This window comes from Hyaena hyaena, unplaced genomic scaffold, assembly GCF_003009895.1.
Source record: "Hyaena hyaena isolate Hyena2069 unplaced genomic scaffold, ASM300989v1 scaffold_6, whole genome shotgun sequence".
NCBI classification, from domain to species: Eukaryota; Metazoa; Chordata; class Mammalia; order Carnivora; family Hyaenidae; genus Hyaena; species Hyaena hyaena.
In genome coordinates this window covers 6,910,255-6,931,948 of record NW_024080638.1, presented here as the reverse complement: position 1 = coordinate 6,931,948, position 21,694 = coordinate 6,910,255, and the positions used below count along the sequence as shown (strand labels likewise).

General features: G+C 49.3%; 1 protein-coding gene across 10 annotated transcripts in view; it reads right to left on the bottom strand.

Annotated features, from left to right (window-relative positions):
- The window catches only part of SNX30 (sorting nexin family member 30), a 129,193-nt gene that overhangs the window by 14,980 nt on the left and 92,519 nt on the right, over positions 1-21,694 (bottom strand). For 3 of the 10 annotated variants that reach the window (XM_039239388.1, XM_039239376.1, XM_039239407.1), the window contains 4 exons: positions 20,551-20,637; positions 10,474-10,626; positions 8,927-8,982; positions 1,817-2,450 (listed from right to left, as the gene is read on the bottom strand). In XM_039239388.1, coding sequence (XP_039095319.1) covers positions 2,414-2,450; positions 8,927-8,982; positions 10,474-10,626; positions 20,551-20,637 — 333 coding nt within the window. In that variant the 3' untranslated portion in view covers positions 1,817-2,413. Of the gene's footprint in view, positions 1-1,815; positions 2,451-2,677; positions 8,983-10,473; positions 10,627-20,550; positions 20,638-21,694 lie in introns of those variants that run through there. The other 7 variants (XR_005529698.1, XR_005529696.1, XM_039239434.1 and 4 more) reach the window with 7 other exon arrangements.

The following is a 21,694-nucleotide window of genomic DNA, read 5'->3' as shown; positions in this document are numbered from 1 at the left end:
GGTACCCAAGGGACAGAATCAAGACAGGAGACTGGAATGCTGAGGAGGAACAACACACACATAGAGTCTTACAAAGAGTTTCTCATTAATTTTTTTCTAATGTTTATTTATTTTTGAGAGAGAGAGTATGAACAAGGGGAGGGGCAGAGAGAGAGAGGGAGATAGAGAATCTGAAGCAGGCTCCAGGCTCTGAGCTGTCAGCACAGAGCCCAATGCAGGGTTAGAACTCACGAACCGTGAGATCATGACCTGAGCCAAAGTCAAGACGCTGAACTGACTGAGCCACCCAGGTGCCCAAAAGAACATCTCTTTAAAGTAACGGGGATAGCCGGTGGCAGAGCTCACACAGGAGCATGAAATGCGCCCTGGCATCCCTAAGAATGATCCGGGGCAGGAAGGAGCAGAAGGAGTGAGAAGACTTGCAGAAAGAACACAAGAGCAGAGAGTGTGGCAGTAACCCAGGTGACGGACAATGGCGGACTTTGGATAAGATGTGGGGTGCAGAACAGTAGAGGGACTTAGAGAAGTCCTTGGGAGCTGGCGGTCAGCAGGAGTTGGTGACAGATAATCTGCAGGGGGTGAGGCAGATGGAGGCAAGAATGCTCAGATCTGGGGTTCAGGCAACTGGGAAGAAGGCGGAGCCTCTCCCTGAGATAGGCAATGTGGGCAGAGATGGGATGGGAAGTGGAGTTCAAGGCCAAGTTTACCTCGCTAAACTCTCACCAATTATGCTCCTTCCCCTTGATTCCTTGACTCCTGTCCCAGCCCCTGATCGCCTCCCCAGCCCGGATGAACCTCATCATTGGCTGTTCCAGTCCTGCTCCTGAAGAGCTGGCTTGCAGCATCCAGGAACATGTCCTTATTTGTCCCCACTCACCCAGCCATAAGCTTGTGGGTTTTAGCCTGAACTGGGCTCTCAAAGCCGCAGCACTGGCTCCTTTTGGATCTGTCACTAAGGTGGCAGTTTTGACCCTTTCCCACTTGCTCCAGGTCACCAATTCTTCTAACAGAGGTTCTAACCCCTTTGATGTTCTCAAAGTGTGGTTTCTGAACCAACGGCATCAGCATCCCCAGGGAACGTGTTAGAGATGCAAATTCTTGGACTCTACCCAAACAATTGGTGTTTTCACAAGCCCTCAAGCTTAAGAACCAATGTTATTATCTATGGGCCTTTCTTTCCTTAAGAAAGTTCCCTGAGTCCCTCCCCTCCTCTCCCTGCATCCTTTTTTTTTTTTTAGTTTATTTATTTAGGGGGGGCGCAGAGAGAAAGAGGGAGAGAGAATCCCAAGCAGGCTCAGCACTGTCAGCATGGAGCCCAAATTGGGACTCAAACTCATGAACCAGGGGATCATGACCTGAGCCGAAACCAAGAGCCAGACACTTAACCGACTGAACCCCCAGGTGTCACCATCCTTAATTCTTGAGGCCCGTAAAGCCCTGTCTTTGGTGTGTTCCCCAAGTAATCTAGTCTACTCTCAGGGATTCCAGAACGCTCTTTCCAACAATCTGGTCGACACCTCCACCTGGATTTCCTCAAACATAAATCCAAACCAAATTATTCTCCCACCTCACCATCTAAGCTACTCCAACCTTTACATTTTTGTCCTGTTTTCACATGTGAGTTAATCCCATCACCTCCCTGTTCCCAGGCTTGAAAACTCCATGTCATCTCTGACTCCTTCCCCTTGCCACAGAAATCCCTTACATCCATCACCCTTCCTATCACCGGCTGCCACAACTTTTATGATTTATTCCCATCTATTTCCCAGGGCTTCAGAATACTATCCCCATCACCTTCTTAAAGCAGTTACAAGAAATATAACCCCCCCCCTTTAAATTTTCAATTGACAAAGCAAACGGGAAGGATTGTTATGGGAATACTTGATATTTACGTTGGCCATATTTAAACAAGTAATAGGAGAATCTTCCCGTAAGAGCAATCATCTAAGTGCTGGCAGACACTTTGGTTCTTTATATACATCATTGCCAATCCTATTAGCAACGCTCCAAGGGAAAGCACGTCTTCATTGCAAAGATCAAAATATTGAAGTTCAGAGAAATGGGACTTGCCTAAAGCCACAGAAGTAACTAATAGAAAAGCTGAGACTTGATCCCAAATCTCTCTTAATCCCATCTGGCTGTCTCTCATTTTGTCTGACTGTAGTCTTAGATTAGTGATGTCTACTGTCAGAAAGTTCAAGTCCATTTCCAATGCATTGGGGTCATTAACTGAGCATTCTGATCCCCCTTCGAAACACACTATCGACACCCTAATGAACTACAGACATTTCTTCTGATTGGCCCTGAGTGAGAAGATGTGCTTTGCTACGGGACTGAGTAGGAAGAAATCCTCACGTAAGTACCTGGGCTGGTGGCCAGGCTGCCCACCAATCACAGTGGTTACGTACAGACACTAGGCAGTTTCTTCATCTCCCCAAACTGGTGCCAACCTGTAAGGTGCAAGAGAAAGTAAACTGAGGATAAATCTACAGAGAAGTCAAGAAGAGTAAAAATAATTCAATTATATTTTTACCTGTTGCTCTGTATATTCTTGCAGAGAAATCTTTGCCTGCAGATTCTTGCAGGCAAACTCATACCTCTTTAGAGAAAACAAGAAAACAGAATACAAGGCACACATGTTTCCCTGTCGTAAAAAGTGTTATAAATGACAACACAATTCAAGGTAAAGAAAGCATCATTCATAGGTTTATTGGTCCATTACTTTAAGTTAATTGAGGTAAAGAAATCTTTTAAATTTACAAGCTAATAGTTAACAAGCAATACAAATTCTTTTGTTTACCTCAAAATGTAATACTAATTTCATAGTAAACAGTGGACAGAATTTTTTTAATACACGGATATATGAAAAAAAAGTGGACAAAAACCTCGTGCCAGCATCAAAAAATGCAACAAAAACTCTTTTTTTTTTCTTTTCACAATCTCTGGGTTCCATAACAAAGAAAGGGAAAAAGTAAAGGTGACATTCTTTTTATAGTTTGGTAGCTTCGTGAAACACAGACTTTGACCTGAAAATAAATCTCTTTCTCGTCTACACACATTCTTGAGCACTTTTTTTTTTTTCACAGCTTTTGATTTGGCTTATTGGCAGCATGGAGAGGAGAGAACACACACGGAGGGAGAGGACTTCATCAATATCTTGTGTGTGTGTGTGTAGGGGGGCGGTTCTTCTAAAATTTTAAATGTGAAGAATGATCTCTAAAAATAAGAAATACAGTCCATACTTTGGACATGACCTAAGCAAAAGTCTTGAATCTCTTTTTCAACAGTTAAAATACAAGTTAGAAAGGTTGCTGGCAGTTTACTTTATGGGAATATATCAGATGTACATCATCTCTCAATGTGCTCCCAACGCGCGGACATCGAGGGACCGATCAGGCACACGGAAGTATGATGGGCGGGGGCCGCCCATGGGACAGGACCAGACCTCAGGGGTATCCAGGTGTGGTGCTGACTTCTGACAGCTGCTGGTTTGTTGTCTGACGAAGGCCCAGCTGACACAGGTGTCTTTTTATCATACAGATTCACATTTTGTCTGCCATCGACCTTCCCCTCCCCCGCCATCAACTTTCCCCTCCCCGTACCCATACTGGGGAAAAAAGCCACCGCCCTTTTCTCCTTCCAGTACTACTGTGACTGAAGGGTTGGCCTGAGACTGTGAACAACCTGTTGCTCAGGGGTGGAGACAGGTGTCACCTGCTCTGACCTGGTGTACAGGGAGCCCAGAATCACCTGGTGAGGGGGTGGCGCTGTCTGGGGACGTGCGTGTTGCAATACTCCATCACTGGTTTTAATAGTAAAAGCTCTGTTAAAATGGACTAAAGTATGGGAGACAACACAATGGGGTTTAGGTTTTTGGCATTTCAACCTGTGGAAAATTTCTATCTGAAACATGCTGCTTTGAGGCCCCTACCCCGCCCCCAATTATCCTTTAAAAAGCTGTTGCGCAGAAGGGGCAAACCATTAATATTGTCATAATCTAGAGTTCTCTGTATCTACGTGATTTGTCGATGCCGATACCATATATATCCTCTACAATCAAGAGTGTGCCAAAAGGCACTAATTTAATCTTTCACATTTCACACACACACACACACACACACACACACACACACACACACACACAATGGGTCAGTGGTCCCTGTGTTTCCTTACATTATCAAAAATATCATTTGGCAATAGCAATACTTAGCTTTCTCCTCCCAAAAGGCAGCCCTAATTATGAACTTCACTTTCTTATTTCTTTAAGAGGGTTGAGGACTGGCTACGTTAGACCTCTAGCACTTAAGCTGAACAATTGATTACGTTTCTAAAAAATTCTTTCTATCCAGAATCTAGAACACACTAGCTGAAGAGTAAGGCATATTAGTCAGTGTTGAAAATTCTCAAAAAGTAGAGCTACAGTCTGTGGCATTTTTGAAAGTCTGGATTTGTTGATTTTCAAGTGCTAAGTAACAGAATGTTTCTGTATGAAACAAATATCTTACTGGTTTCTTAAAGTTATTTTTTTCCAAAGCACTTATTTACAGGCTTATCTATAGTAGTAAAAACTGCCTGAATAACATATTTTTCTGCCACATAGAAAGGGTTAGACAGCCAGACCTGGAATGCAGTTCAAACATATGATTAAGAAACACCGGTCAAGCTCCCTGTGACAAAGACCTTCCCTCATCTTTCCTAACGCAGGTGGCCCTGTGCGCGCTCTCATCAGGGCAGCTGTAGGGAGGCCAGACACCCTTAAAGCAGAAAGCTAACCACCTGCTGGGTGGGCTGCTGAAAACTCAGGTTCTCGGTTTATGCACAAAATCAAAAATACCAGGAGGAAACAGAGTACAACTCCAATGCACCCAGCTTGCTAGGTCAGTCTGACCCATGGCATGACATTTTACACAGATTTACTGATAAATGCCACCTGCCATCCGAATGGAGAAAACGTAAGAGGCCGTGTCCAATCTTGCTGTCTCGAGGACTCTTGAAAGTGAGAAGCCAAACCCAAACCCCCAAAATGTTTTGTAAATGGGGACGGCCCAAGCAGTGATACTTCAGCCTGCCAATCAGATTGCTCAGCTTCCACGGGCCTTTAAAAGCAGGCATCCGGGAAGCGGGGTGTGGGCTTGCTGTGCCCTGCCCAGACCATAGGCAGCCTCTCTTCTGAGCGGAAGTACCCTTTAGCGCAGCCAGAGGAGAGGCCAGGTCTACCTCAGCTCGACACCCAAACAGACGCAGCCGACATGGGCCCGGGAGGCTGCAATGGGTGTCTCTCTCCTGCCTCTCGGGGCAGAGCGTAGAGAAGGACTACTCTGCCATCTAATGAACGGCATGAAGACAAGGCCAGGGACCCCCGATTTCAATGCTATTGACGGCAGGCTCCAATCACTGGAACTCTGGGTGTGGCCTGGGCTGACACCCACCAGCCAGAGAGAAAAACTCCACTAGCAGATGGCCGTCTGGCCACCATACACTCCTCTAAAGCAGGACTTCCTGTCATTTCAAAACAAAGGTGGCCTCACAAGAACTGAGTGACAAGTGTTCATTTAAAGCCCTTGTGTGGATGGTGACTCGATAAAACATTTACTTCAATAACATGTAGAACATGCTCCAGGTGTGGCTGAAATTTGGCATGAAGACAAACTTAATGCTACATTCACCACGGCCCCCCCAGGGTCGTACTGGCTTTTGTTGTTTCACCTAAAGGAAGGTGACTGGTGAGTTCAACGAGCAGCACAGTGAAATATGAGCCAATCATCTTCATAATTGCACTTATCTGAGGTCACTGGGAATCATTATTAAGTCTTATTAAAAGACAAAACCCAACCCCAAACCTGGCTGTGTAACGTGTTCCCTCCTTGTTCAGGAAGAACAGAGGATTTCTGGCTTTGGGCAAAGTAGCCTAGAATCTTCTTGTGGCCCCACCATATGATAAGGAAGACAGCAGTCCATATCTGCCACCAAGCACAACTGCTCTCTTCAACATCAAGTGCAAGTGCATCTCTAAAATCTGCTCAGTTTCTAGGGATTTTCTCCTCTTCTGCCTTAGCCTGGATTTTTAACCTGGGTGAATGAACCCTTCCCTTCCTTCCCACACCCGAGGGACAGTTGACAGGGATCCCTCTGCATTCTGCTGCCGTGTGCTCAAGACTCAAAACCTGTCCAAATCTGTCTGCCCGAGGTCAAGCGTGTCCCCAGGCAAAAGCCTCCTGGGTCATAAATATGAGAGAGGAGGCAGTGATCTCAGCACCATGACTTTGTGGAGCCAAGAAGGATGGTGAAGCCTCTACGAGGCAGTCTTTGGCACAGAAATCTCCGAGTCACACTTCTCACAGGGAATCATCTTCATGCTCACGGAGATGAAGGGGCCAATGCTGGGCACTCCTTACTCACAGAGGCTGGGTGAGCCGTGGGGGTGGGCGAGGTCCGGGGAGCCTCCTTCACTGCCTACCGTCCCTTCTTCCTGGGCCTCCTCACCTCATCTGATGCCAGCCTGAAATAAGGGGCAAGGGTCCCTTCTCCAGGGAAGTCTGAGTACACACTGGTTATCCCAGCTCGGGTGTCAGTGTCCCAGCCTCCCTGGTGTCTTAAAGCACAGAAATATCACGTGGCGAACAAGTGGAGAAAGACAAGCCCCACAATGGCTGAGTACCCTCCGACTAGACTTCAGCCTCCAGAAACATAAGGAATGACTGTGTCCCCTCTTCACTTCCTTCCCATATGTCCCCGTGAGGAACCCGATGACTCTTTTGAAGGGTTGCCTTCTTTTCCAACTAACCTTTCCACAGGAATGCTCCTGGGCTTGGCAACTCGTGGCAGACGAGATCCCAGTCTTTCCATTAATTCTTTTCACAATTCTTTCCAAGCACTTGTGACACTGGACAACATTTTTAAAGCACACATTCCACAAGGCAAGGCTTCACACGTTCCTCCAGATGAGCACTCACTGCTGGGTCAGTCAAGTGCCCTATGTGAAATATCAAGAGAGGGCCATCGACCCGTTAGTGGATACCCACCCTGTTCTACCGGCAAGCTTGGACTTGTCAGCTTGGACCCAGACTTCCATACCCGCACCACCGTGATGGCTTAGAGGTAGCATGAAACACGGATTCACCACTCAGGCTAGATGGCCTGTCCTTACCCTTCTGCTTCGATGAATCACTTCTAATTGTACCAAACTGAAAATTCACATCGCAGGGTTTTAGAATGGCATGAGGGGGTCTGACGGAGCAGGCAAGTACCGACGGACACAAAAATCCTAATTGAAACTGCAACTTAGTCAAAACACGAATGAAACAGAACTGAACTGTTCTGCGCTGTCCTACTGCTGCGCCACTGGCATTGGGGTGGTGGCCGCCCGAGGTCAACGCTATGGGTGGGGGTGGGAGCGTGCGACCTCGACACGCCGCACGTGGCCTGGTATCCGCGGGTCACAACCTGCGTGTGTGTCAGTGCCTCGGCATGGCTGCGTCACAACAAAAACACGGACCGCCTCTCTGAGGTTCAGGTTTATCATTTTATGGCGAGACGAGCCACAGGCAGGACAGCGCAGACGTGGCACAGGTAGCTTCACTCCAGGAGGGAAGAAAAGGAGTGGGAAGATAGATCCCTTCGTCTGTTTCGTGTTGGTTTGAAAAGCAAACCTGAAGGTGACCGTCTGAAGACTTGAGATGCCGCCAGTGGTGGCCAGGGAATGTGGCTGCAGGTTGAGGAGGCTTTAGCTTATCGACAAGCAAAGGGCTCACTGTTAACACTTGTCATCTTTGAGGCCCATCCAGATACTGACTTTTCTTCCCGACCAGGGACTATCAAGGGTTAAAGCACTTCATATGGAACCTTCGCACGGAGTTCCCAGAACTCCACCGTGCCACGACAGCACACCGGCCTCTCACTGCAAGGCGGCTCTGTGGATGTGGTAGGAGACGCTGAATTAGGAGTTTGGGTGAGGTAAAGGCAGACTGCACAGAGCAGACGTGGGGACGGGGCCTGGCATAGGCCCACTGACCCCGGCTTCTGGGAGCTACTGTGACCTCAGACAGCACGTGCCCCCCACAACAGGCCTAAGCTCTACTCTGACGACATCGAACAAGCAAAAGAAAAACAGTGAAGAACTTCACGGAGAAAAATGCAACTCACCCCCCCACCCCCCATTTTACACAAAAAACCAGTTTCCAATCTACTGCATTCTAGTGTCAGAAACAAGTTTGGGGAGCAATGCCCCCTCGGCTCCCCGAGGTATCGCGTGAGGACAAGGACACTGGCTTGCTCGTTCGGGCACGGAAAACAGACGCTGATATAAATGGTCCTATGTGAACCAGAAGCCACAAAAGAGGTGCCACTTGTGACAAGCAGGCAGCAGGCCACACTCATAGCTATAGGCCACTGTACATTAAGGACTTCCTGCGGAGGTGCCAACACCCCCTTCGAGGCAGAGACAAGTCGATGCCCCCACAGGTCAATTCCAGAGTCCCCATGTGTCCATGGAAAACGAGAGCTCCCCTCTGTGTCTGCCTTCCTCGTGTCCTGGGAAAGCAAGGCCCGGGCTCTCTTCCACAGCAAGCAACATGCCGTCCCCAAACAGGAGACTGATATGAGATGTCAGAGCGCCAGCTGGTTGTCTCGTCCCTCAGCTGCAGATCTTAGTGTTCCAGATTTCATGGGCTCCTTCACAACACGGAGGCATGCTTCTCTTGCTGAGAGATGATGACAGCCTTACAGACTCCACCAAGGAATAAATACTAATGGAGAACCACTGTCAGATGAAGGCGGGCAGGGGTGGGAAGGGGAAGAAATACACAGAGGAGAGATGATTCTGTGGCTGTTTTCTCAGTGCCGCCTCTCTGGCACTACAGGGACGTCCTGGTATGGGTTGCCATGCCCTGTGTAGGTAGAAGAGTCTTGGGCCCAAGAAGGAACTTACTTGGCCTCTGGTTTCTGCTGTAGTAGCGGAATAATTGACTCCCACGCCACGAGGCACTGAAATGACAACACACACACACACACACACACACACAGACACAGTATCAACATCAGATCTTAGGAGCAGGTTCTTAATTCTTCTCTGATCTCTTGTTAGTCCCACTGGGTCAGCTCTGTCTTATGTGTTGTCTAAGTGATGCACGTATGTAATGTAACGTCCGAGGTCTACGTGTCCACTGTTAGAAACTGGGGAGGTGGCAGGCGTTTGCTTTGAACACACCAGCCCCACCTCTACGAAAGACAGCGGGGTCTCTACCGGGCCTTAACACACTGTCCATAAAGCCCATAGCTGGTGAGTGGGTATGTGTTCACTGACAGAACTTCTTTCCCTTCAAGAAGCAGAAAAGGCAGTGAGCTGCAAGCCTTCAGAGGCTGTAGGGCCTCAGCCAAGAGGAAGACTTGCTCCAGGTGCCGGGATGACTTGCACAAGGGTGTAAATGATGTTGGCATGAGCCAGTCACCTGACTCAGAGTGGGTGGAAACCCCACTCTCCTTTACCGACCTCAGACTTTTTGCTTGTGTGGGCCGCTCTTGGATCTCCCAACAGGGAAAATAGGGGGAGGAAACTATTTATTGTGTTTCATTGGATCCGAACATCATCAAGGAAGTATCTTACATACATTCACTATTGCTAGTCCTCACAACTCCGTGAGGTAGGATTATTACTTCTCTCTCTCTCTTCCTCTCTCACACACACGCGCATGTGCATGCATGTGCGTGCTTCATATGGAGAAGATGAGTCCCAGAGTGGTTACATAACTTGTCTAAGACACATAGCTAGTAAGTGGCCAAAATGAGTATTCTTTCCACTATAGCAATCCCCTTTCATTCCAGATCCGTGTCAAGGGCTAAGAACCTAAAGACCAGCACTCTCCTGAGAGCACCCTCCTTAGCAAAATGATCCTCCCTTGAGCAATCTCTTGCATAAAGGGCACGACAGAAGAACCACACAAGGCCTTCTGTGGGAGGAGCTCCAGGTGAGGCAGGTCTTTGCGCTGAGTCATTTGGGAAGGAGTTCTGAGCAGGTAGGAGGAGAGAGGCATCCTATGGTCAAGTTGAGGAGCAGAGTGGTAAAATGACTCCACGCTTCCTTCCTTGGTGACTCTGAGGTTGGAGCAGAAACTAGACTCGGACCCTCCCCCATGTAAGGAAGGCTGGGGAGCCTCAAGGAGCTTGCTTTCAGTGAGAGACCCCGTAGCATTCTGGGTCCCGCTCTCTCCCTCAACTGCAGGCCTCCTGACTCTGGGGAGCAGCTAGCCGCCAGGCTTAAAGGGCCCAGGAGAAAAGGACTGCCCCTTCCACGTATGCACGTGAACGCCCTGTGGGGGGGGCTTCTGCTTCCAAACTTGCCACCACATCCCGCACAGTGGGGCAGGGACACGTGGGGGCGGCCGCTGCTGGGTTTTGGGCAGGCCCTCGCACAAGGCTCTCCCTGGCTCTTAGACGCGCTTCCTCATCGAGAGGGCCGTGGTCCGGCACGCTCATTACCTTCTCGTAGTACTGGATGTTTTTGTCGGCCATTCCCATGAGCAGCTGCCGGAAGTCCTGCCTCTTGCTGCTCTGCCACCTCTCCATGTCGGCTTTCAGATCAGCGTTGAAACACTCCATCCGGTCCTGACATTTCTCAACGTCTGCCGGCACCTGGAAGGAGGGGTGCATTAGAGAGGAGTTCTGTATGTGGAACTTGGTGACTCATGCCTCAAGCTCCCTTGCAAAAGGCCAAATCACTATACTGAATGCCGTAGACACACCCCCTCCTCGGGCGGCTAGTTGCGGGGGGTTGGTTTATCTGAAGGCAGAGCCTTGGGTTTTCAGGTCTAAGAAGGAAGTCCAAAAAGTGCCATCCTGACCCAAATCTTCAAATCCATTCAAGCACAACAGAGACTCATGGGGGACACACCCCACCCCCACCCGTTTACAAACAGGAAGAAGAAACACTGCAATTCAGAATCCGATATCCTTGGTTCCTCGTTTTTACCCACCCGTATGTAAAATTGTGTAGAGTTGGCAAATGTACAGCACTTACTGGGCACTGTCCTGCTATTCTCCTCGGTCCCGTAATGGAACCAGAAAAGGCTTTCCCATATCACAGGAACTCCCTCGTCACTTGTGATGTTTGATAATGCCTCCCCTCGTTCATCACAGGATTAATTGCAATAAGACTATCGGCCTACTTCTCCCTCTGAACCCCCCATTACAAGTAATCTAGAGACCTGTCTCTGCTCCCCCAGATAGCAGATAATCAAAAACGATGAGTTAAAGTTAGGTAATTCTGAGGAAACAGGAGGAAAATCACGTATGTGTCAAAAGAATCTGAAACATGAAGAAAAACAGAGCAGGCCATTTCAAGTTTTTCTTAAAGAAGTTTAGACTTTTGCTTTGCCCTGGTGAGTTCATCCACCCTACACAATCGGAGGGCCTTGTGGCTACTTGGGTCCACAAAGCACGGAGCTGGCTCCGCTCCACACGACCCTGAGGGTGGCCAGGGGCTGACGTACCTAAAACTGGGTCAGATGCCCACATGTCAGATGCTTCCAGACAACAAACGAGGCCTTGTACATCTGAGTGCTGAGGCCTGTGACCCCAAATGTCTCCAAGCTGTGGGGTGTCATGAGGGGTCAATCTCTACGAACCTGGGAAGTTTCATATTCTCACCTTATAGGCAACTAGAAGAGCCAGAAAAACCAGTAAGGGGAAGGCAGAGGCTGAGGGAGCCGGACACATTCAGGGCTTCTAGAAGTGCCGAGGGCCACACGGACCGGACTGTGTGGAGATGGCTGCAGAAGCGGGAGCAAGGGACACGAGCAGTGGGGGACGGGGGTTTCACGCCAGCCCGGCATGGGGTCAGAGCTTGGGGGAGGCAGGAGCTGGAAAGAAAGACGGAGGCGGGCATACTGGGCAACTTAAGAGTAAGGAACTTTTCTTTGAAGAAGGAGAAAAGCCTTTTCCAAAGCGCTGAGGTTCTAGAAGAAGAGAGAAAAAGGACTTGACTTTTTCTTCTGATGCCATGACGGAAGTCCCTCTGCCTTTCCCTGCTGCCTTGCCTGTCACTTGCTGCCCCCCTCAGGGGGAACTGAAGAGCGAGTGAGCCCCTACTCTGCCTCTTTGGAGCATTCCCCAGGAACGCACAGTGAACCAGCCTCAGTGGAGGCCCGGGGAGCCAGTGTGTCCGGGCCTCACCGTCCTGCAGCCACAGTCCATCTCCCTTTTTCCTCTCCTGGCTCCTGCTCACTTAAGCCTCAAGGTGCAAGTTCCCTGGAGCCACTTCCTGTTTGCTTAGCAAAACTGCTGTGCACAGGAGGGAAGCAAAGCTCTGAAATAGAGAACCTGGTCGGGCCTGCTGAGAAGAGGGAGGCCAGGGTCTCTGATCCAAAGGAGTTCTTTCCTAGGAAAGGGTCCCAGGTCGGTTTGGAAGATGGGAACTCTGGATGACCCACAAAAAATAAGAGTCAAGGGGCAGCTGGTGGCTGTCGGTTAAGCATCTGACTTTTGATTTCAGCTCAGGTCAGGATCTCTTGGTGCATGGGTTCGAGTCCCTCCGTCAGATTCTGTGCTAACAGTGTGGAGCCTGCTTGGGATTCTCTCTCTCTCTGCCCTGCCCCCGCTCATGCACACACACTCTCTTGCTTTCTCAAAATAAATAAAGATTTTTTTTTAAAATGAAGAGTCAAAACCATGGCTCTGGATAATATGATTTCCTGAGCCTCGATTTGGGAAATATGTGGGATGCATCATTTTCATAACGTGCTCTGTGCTTGGCACAGGTGCTTCGCTCTCAGTAGGTGGCTGTCATCTCAGGTTGCTTAAGGTTTAGCTGGGAAGGAACTAAATGTGCCTGGACGTCAGCATGAGAGGTTACTGGTACTTTCACTTCACTCGGCCGCGCAGTAAGCCTGCTGAGGGGGCGCTGGACAGCGAGTGCAGCTTGGAGGAGGGACCCGGCCTCCCTGAAGAACCAATCCCGCTGAGGAGACAGTGGGAGGACAGCACTCCAGAGTGACGGTGCGTACAGGTGAGAGAGGGGAGGCAACACCTGGGCCCACCTCAGGAATAGCTCACTGGCCGCAGTGTCCGCAAAGGCACAGAGAGAGAACTCTAGACGGCAAGATGGTGGCAGGGGTGGGGGTGGGGGGCGTGGTGTAGAGTAAGAACACGAGAAGGCTGGGTTGCTGAGGCCACGTTTTGTCAGCTGCCCCCTTTTTTGGAAAATAGAGAAGCCTGTGCTTCCTCCAACTATATAGACAGTTCTAGAGCCAGGCTTCCAGAGTTTGAATACCATACGTACCACTTCCTAGGTAAGTGATGTTGGACCTCTTCATGCCTCAGCTTGTTTCTGGACAATACCAACCATCTTAGAAGGTTGTTACAAGGTTAAAGAAAAGAATATGCATAAAATAGTTGGTGCCTGGCATAGGTTAAATGCTCCCCAAATACTGCTTCGTTCTGATCGGTATCAATACTGTAAATTGCTATTCTTACAAGGTAATCGACCATGTGCATAGCCCCTCCATCAAGAATGAACATTATGAACTTTATTCCGTCTCATAGAAAAAGGTTGCCTTTTTGTTTTCCAAATATAAAACATTATTAAATATATTCTTTCGTCCTTTACACCACTCTTCACCCATGTTACCTCACCCTGAGATTTCACCAGAGATCGGAGATAAGTCAACACCAAAATATATTGGCGTGGGATCACCCCGGGTGCCCTGGAAGCAGGGTGGCGGCTGTAACAACAAAGGAGAGGGGAGGGGAGACCAACCTGGTGGAGACACAGCTGACAGATGTGGCCACCAACTGCACGTGAGAAGGAAGACACAGGTTAGAGAGGAGCCTGTGTCTGCAGTCTGGGTGACTAGGGTGGCAACAATGAATCATAGGGCTCAGGATAAAGGACAAGGTCCATGGACCAGAAAAAGGAGGAAGCTACAGCCGTGGAAAGGGTGAGCCCCCCCTCCACAAGAGGGCGCTGAGAAAACTCAACCACAGCAGCCACCTAATCTGAATATGGGCAAAGGACTTGAATAGATATTTATCCAAAGAAGATCTGCAAATGGCCAGTGACCCTTTTAAAAAATTGCTGCACATCCCTAATCATTAGGGAAATGCAAATCAAAACCACAGTGAGAACCACCTCAAATCCAGGAGATAGCTACTATCAACAACAAAAAAATAACAAGTGTTGGCCAGATGTAGGAAATCGGAACCCTGCACTCGTGTAGAACTTTAGTAGGATACTTCCTCAAAAACTAAAAATAGAATCACCATATGATCCATCATTTTGACTTCTTTTTTTTGAAGATCTTATTTTTTAATTTTAATTTTCTATTTTAAAAATATTTTTTATTGTTTATTTTAATTTTGAGAGAGACAGAGACAGAGTGCAAGGAGGGGGCGGGCAGAGAGAGAGAGACAAAGACACAGAATCTGAAGCAGGCTCCAGGCTCTGAGCTGTCAGCACAGAGCCCAATGTGGGGCTCAAACTCATGAACCATGAGATCATGACCTGAGCTGAAGTCAGACACTTAACCAACTGAGCCATCCAGGAGCCTCTGTTTTTATTTTTTTTAAGTTTATTGAGAGAGAGAGAGAAAGAGAGAGGGAGGGGCAGAGAGAGAGGGAGAGAAAGAATCCCAAGCAGCCTCCACACTTAGCACACAGCCCAACGTGGGGCTCGATCTCACAACTGTGAGATCATGACCTGAGCCGAAATCAAGAATTGGACACTTAACTGAATGAGCCACCCATATGCCCCTAAGATTTTATTTTTAAGTAATCTCTCCACTCACGTGGGGCTGGAACTCACAACTCCAAGATCAAGAGTCGCATGCTCTGGGGCGCCTGGGTGGCTTAGTCGGTTAAGCGTCCAACTTTCACTTAGGTCATGATCTCGCGGTTCGTGGGTTCGGGCCCCACGTCAGGCTCTGTGCTGACTGCCAGCTCAGAGCCTGGAGCCTGTTTCAGTCTGTGACTCCCTCTCTCTCTGACCCTCCCCTGCTCACGCTGTCTCTCTCTCTCTGCTAGAAATAAATAAAACATTTAAAAAAAAAAAAAGAGTCGCATGCTCTACTGACTGACGCAGTCAGGCATCCCTGGTTATTCCACTTCGGGGTGAATACCCAGAAGGCTGAAAGCAGGGTATCACGGAAGTATGTGTCCTCCCACGTCCACTGCAGTATTACTGACAATAGACAAAGGTGGAGGCAACTCAAGATCTGTCTGCAGGTGGATGGATAAACAAGAAGGGGTACAGACATACAGTGGAATATTCTTCAGCCTTAAAGGGGATGGAAAATCTGACACATGCTACAACATGGATGAACCATGAGGACATTTTGCTGAGTGAAATAAGCCATTTATGAATACAAACTAATATTATACGTTTCTACTTATAAGAGGTTCTATAGTGGTCAAACTCCTGGAGACAGAAAGCATGATGATGGTTGCCAGGGGCTGGGAGGCGGGGAAATGGGGACTAATGAAATGGGTACAGAATTTCAGTTCCTCAAGATAAAAAAAGGCGTTCTGGAGACCCACTGCACAGCAATGTGGATTTACTTAGCAAGTCTGAACTATACAGTTAAAAACAGTTAAGACGGTGATTTTGGTTATGTGTATCTTGCCATGATTCAAAAAAATTTTAATATGTGGGGAAATTAAAGAGGAGGTTGGGGGGGTGTCAAAGGGTGGAATTCATGGAGAAGCCTAAATCTGTAGGGTTAATGAAGGGGTCAGCAAAGGATACTAAGAAAGATGAGCACAGAAAAAGGAAAGAAGTCAGTGAGCAGACCCAGAGAAACACAAGGATGGAGGAGGGAAGGGGAGGGTAGAAAAGAGGAACCAGGAGTTGGGATGAACTGTCTGAAGTGACCAGCTACTGAAGGTGCCCAACCTGATGAAGAGGAAGGCTGCTGGCCCACACACTCCGGCTCCCGTTCATCCCACTTTTGTCTCTTTCTGGATGGTGTCCTTGTAACCATCAGTTTACTGACCAGGGATGCCCAGCATTGCTCATCTCAGTGTTTTAATTTTTTGACTGAGGTGTCATCAGAGCTGTGCTAGCTTGTGTCTGAAGGACATGGAGATCGTGAAAGCCGATGCTGATGGTTGGGTGTCACTTACCACAAGACACCAACAACAGAAAAGAATCACCAGGTAGGACTTCAAAAGATCATACTTCTAAGTATTGCATTTGACACTGCATTTGGCACAGTGGCTTCCTTCTCTCTCATGACAATTTCCATGAGAGAACATGGGTTGTTGGAGCGACGGGAGAGGAGTAATGTGGGATGAGCTCAAGCATTTGTGTGTGTTGGGGAGCAGGGTGGGAAGCAAATTCATTCAACACTCATTTAAAAATTGAGCTCTCCCAGGGGCGCCTGGGTGGCTCAGTTGGTTAAGTGGCCGACTTTGGCTCAGGCAGTGATCTCACCATTTGTGAGTTTGAGCCCCATGTCGGGCCCTGTGCTGACAGCTCAGAGCCTGGAGACTAATTCAGATTCTGTGTCTCCCTCTCTTGCCCCCCCCCCCTGCTTGCACTCTCTCTTTCTCTGTCTCAAAAATAAACATTAAAAAAAAAAAAAATTGAGCTCTCTCATGTACCAGGCATTTCTAGGCCCTTATAAGAGCAATCTCTCCCTAAGTTTCCATCCTGGAGATGTCACATTATCTGCTCCCTGGATGAAAGCAGGTTAGTAAAGTCCCTAAAGAGTATGTAAGGGAGACATGACCCTGAGATCTGGAGGAGAGGGGGCTCACAGCTGCTATGGGTGAGCACCCAGAACCAATAACGGAACTGATTCAAGATGGCTGTCTTCCCGGCCATGGGCTGCTGAGAGAAGGAGGGGCAGAGCTTCCTCGTTGGTGAGGTGTGCGCAAAGCAGCATGGACCCCCCAGCCCTCTGGGAAGCCAGAGTCCCAGGCTGGTCATCTCATTTCAAGCAACCTGTTCTGTTTATCTCTGTGCACTGTACAAATATTTTCATTTTCTACATGAGTCATTAGATGGAAAAAACTTGAGAAAACACTGAGGCAGTGTAAGATTGAGAACTGGGCAAATAGGAAGCCATTGGTGCCCTGAAAGAATGCATTAACGCACACGCACACGGAAACGAAGCTCAGAGTACGGCAGATGAAGAGGAAGACGTGAGTGCACAGGTGCGCAGAGAGCAGGTGCACTGAGGACAGAGGAGCCACAAGCTCACCTGTGTGATGACTGGAAGGAGCTCACACAGAAACAAAGACACAACAGAAGGTCTACATTCTCTCCCCTCCTCCCGCTCGTGTTCATCTACACATGCTTACAAAAGCCAGCAGCTCTACCTAGGGAGCAAAGCTTGCTGGGAGCCCCGGAGTGGGGGAAGGGGGCCAGCGTCGAAGCCAGGCACTTCTGAGGGCCAGTCCCAGCTCCACGCTCGTTAGCTTTGGCACGTTTGTTACGTCATTCCCCCGAGCCCCGGTTCCTCTTCCCACAATGGCAACAGGCACATTATAGAAGGTGCCGTGGGAGTTACGTAAGGGAGGGGGCGGGGTCCTGCCCTTCCGTGGCTGACGTGACCTCTGGCTTTCTAACCCAGGCTGGGATGGCGGCCACCATGGCGAGAACGGGGAAACATCAGGCACGTCTCTCCTCACTCGTCCAGAGGGCCTGAGAACGACAGGCCTGTAGAAGCTCCACGCGGAGAAGTCTCCTTGCCCCCACCGTACTTTCCAACTAGAGCCCCCGCTACCTGCCACGCTCGCATCTGGAATGTTCGCTGTGCTGGTGGTTCTGAGAGCTCTGGAACCTGTGCTCCTTCTAGTGAACGCTTCTCCACTAGCAGAGGCCTCTGCCACCCACCGAACCAGCTGCTGCCCCAGATCTGCACCCGGCGGCAGACGGTCCCTGTCTTGGTAAGTACCACAGCTGCTAAAAAAGGGCAGAGTTAGCACTGGCATGGCTTGGTGTCCTAGCAGAAAGAGGGCAGACCAAGACGGCTCACCCACAGGGTGCTGAGAGAAGGCGGGCGTGTTTAGGCCTCCTGCTCAGTCTCACTGGAGGGAAACCTTCCCCTTCTTCTAAGAACTTCTGCCATCAAGAGAAGAGTCATGTGGGGGATGCCCTGGGAAGGTGAAAACAGCAACAGCGAGATTTCGACACCCACTGGAGGAGGAGTCGCCTAGGCCCGCAAGGAGCAGAGAGCACGAGACGGGGGCCACCACAGCCTGGCTGGCTGGGACGTGGGAGCCAGAAATGGCTGTTGCCTGGGCTCCGTCGGCTCCAAGGTGCTGTGACCTTTAGGTGGCCAGCAAGCCAGGGCAAGGTCAGCATTTATTCATAACCTGTGGCGTCTGTCTTTACAAAGGAACTGTTCCGTACAGAGCTCAACAGAGATTAAGTGACAAGCCAGCCTCTGAGAAAGCTTGTATTCAGTGGTGAGCAGCGATGAATGCTGTCAGGACATCTTGTAAAGTCAGAGTCTCCAGCTTCCAAACTAGGCCAGTGACAGAACGTGCTAGCTCTCCCTCCCTCCCGAGCCAGGAAAAGTGACTTCTATATTTCTGTTGGAAAGCTAAATTGTTGGAACGAAATTTCAAAATCTATAAACACAGTATTTCATGTCATTCCTTTAAATGAGATGGAGACACGGGCTCAGCAAATGGCACCATATTCTAGAACACCACAGGGAAGGCTAGGAACTAGTGCAGGAAGAGGTAGCGGAAGAGGGGGGCTGGCTGTGCACACAGCTGCATTCCCATCATGGTCCCGATGCCCAGGACGGAAGCAGGCCAACAGCCTGCGGGGAGAGGAGTGGAAGGGATGTGCCTAGCATTCTGGCCAGGTCCCAGCTACACACGCTGGGCCAGTGACAAGAGTCCCTCTCCATATTGTCTGACCTTCCATCAGCTGTATGCTGACTTCACTCTCCTGCAGACACCACGGGTGACACGGCAGCAATGCCACAGACATGTATTGTATGCCCGCTGCATACGAGATAAAGACCTTGGGCATCAACGAAACTGGGCAATTCATCAAACGGCCTTGTGGCTCTTTTCTCACCCGTGAAATGGGGAAAGAACAGTGCCCTCCCTCTGGGCCTCAGATGACTGCTACGGTGATCACGTGAAGAAATTTATATATATATATATATATATATATTTTTTTTAAGGTACTTTATGGGGGTACCTGAGGGGCTCAGTCAGTTAAGCGTCCAACTTTTGGTTTCGGCTCAGGTCATCATCTCACAGTTTGTGAGTCTGAGCCCTGCATCAGCCTCCACACGGACTGCACAGAGCCTACTTGGGATTTTTCTCTTTCTCTCCCCCTCTCTCTGCCCCTCCCCCACTTAGACACTCACTCACGTGTTCTCTCTGTCTCAAAATAAATATGTAAACTTAAAAAAAAAAAGTACTATATGGAGTCAGGTGTGGCATTTTTGAGGTTTGAGTTTCAACTCCCAAAGCTGGGTCCTTTCCAGGGTATCTCAGTTCGGCTGTAGCAGCAGCAGCAGCAGCAAGAACCAAGGCAGAGGAAGACAAACAGTTCTGATGAATTACCTCCCGGAACCCTGGGCCCCTGCTATTTATTTTTTTTAAAAAACATTCCCTACCCCACCCATTTTCAGAAAACAAATACACCTTCCAATTGGAAACAAAAAGGAACACAGTGACATTGTGGTAACTGGCGAGGTGCGAAGATCAGACTGCAGGATTGCACCCTGGCTCTCACCCTTGCTAGCGTGAGGTCGTGGGCCTTGGTTTGCTCATCTCTCAAATGGGAATAATAACAGCACCCAAACCACACGACTGTTGTATGGAGTAAGTGAGATCACGTAATGAGCTTAGCACGTCGTAAGCACTTGCACGTCGGCTATTATTACTCTTCTCTTTCATCCCGGCTGGGGGAGGGAGGAGGCAACACATGGCAGGGACGAAAACAACAGACGCAATTTTACAGAATGATCCTCTATCTAGACCCGGAGCCCTGCAGCCGGGGGCATCTTTCATAAGCTCAATCAGTGCTTCTTAAACTTTGTGGTAAAGGACCACTGTTCGGTGGCTTTTTCCCCCCAATACGACAAAGCTGTAGACCTACTATACATAACCAGTGTGTAGTTTGCTCCATGTGAGCTAGTTTGACAACACTCCTGCTGAATATTCAACAAGGGTCAGATTTCTATAAAACTGCTGACTCTCAGCTTCTGCACCTTTCTTGTCATGGATCGGCAACAGCTTGCAGATGAGTTAGCAAACCACACTTTTGAGAATACTGATCTAGACTGTTCTTCCCGTTCTCCTCAGTCCCATTTTTCAGAGAGGAACTGCCTTTGAAGGGTAAAGCAGAAAGTCTTAAAAAAAAAAAAAATCTCAGGAAACAGCAGAAAACTCAATCCCGAGTGCACGTTAGAAACTTCTAGAAATAAGACATCGAAGAGAAGAGAGCAAACAGGAAAAGGACAGCATGAACACAGCCCGGCTGGCACTGACCACCTGAGCTGTATGGATTTGGGGACAAGGCTTCACTCGGCGCCAGCGAGGCGACTTCAGCCCTGTGGAGCCCAGCCCTCCCTGAGGGGCTCCCCTGACCTTGGGGCGGTCTTCCTTCCTCAGGGCCACGGCTTCTAGTTTGGCTTCGTACTCTGCTTGCACTTGGTCCCTCTTCTTCAGTACGCTCTGCGGGAGGAGAGAGGGGAAGCATGTAACACAGAGTTCACAGAGGAGCCTCCAAGCCCCAGGCAGGTGCTTCTTGACCCCATTCCTCCCCCAAATCGTGGCGCGCCCTGGAGGCCCAGCTCCCAGGACAGTCTGGCTGCTGGACTCCGGAGGAAGTGGGGTGGAGGAGGGGTGGCACTGTTGTCAGAGCTTTCCAGTGCAGTAACAGCCTGATACTGACAGTGACCGAAGCTCTGGGCCAGTACAAGCGGGGAGAGCAGTGCACATCCTCAGCCACGCTGATGGAGGGTTCAGCTGCTCCATGTGCAGAGAGGACTCAGCTGTGGAGCCTGGTGGGTGACAACGCAGGACGTTCTCTGAACTGTTCACGGAAAAGTCTAAGTCAGGAGAGTTCTGGACTCTGATTCATCGAGTAGATCCGTGGTGGACGGATTTCCTCATTGATCCATGAGCCACTCACCTGTCCACCCCTCTGGACCAGGTACAGCCCCTACCTGAGGGGTTCCAGCTAGGGAAGAGGTGTGGACATAGTACAAAGCTGCTTTGATGTACAATCACATGGTGCATCGTCTAGAGTGAGTGATAAATGAGCTCAAATAGAGCCAGCCTAGTCAGGACCAGGATGAGGCAAGCCAGGTGCCCGGAATGCAAAATTTAAGGAGACAATCTCTCTCGGGGCTCCTGTAAGTGTGAGGTTGGCCCCTGAGCCCAGCATCTCCCTAAATCTGAGCCCTGGGCACCTCCTTTGCCTCACCTGGTTCTGGCTCTCCTACTAAGACCCCACTAGCTAGGACAGAAAAGGATGCAACCCACATTCCAGAAAAACATCTGTTTCTCCCAGGGTTTCTTTTTTCTTCCTTGAGTATAAGAAGCATGAACAGCAAATCAAGAATGATTAAGAATTTTCCTTCCTACTACCTCAGAAGTCACAAAGTGCTCTGAAAGTTTCTAATCTCATGCTTTTCCCATAGGCACCCTCCAGCAGAGCATGGAGTCAGGGAGGTGCGTTCCCTGGCTAAGCAGGGGGCACCTTGTGTCCCTGATAATGAGATAAATA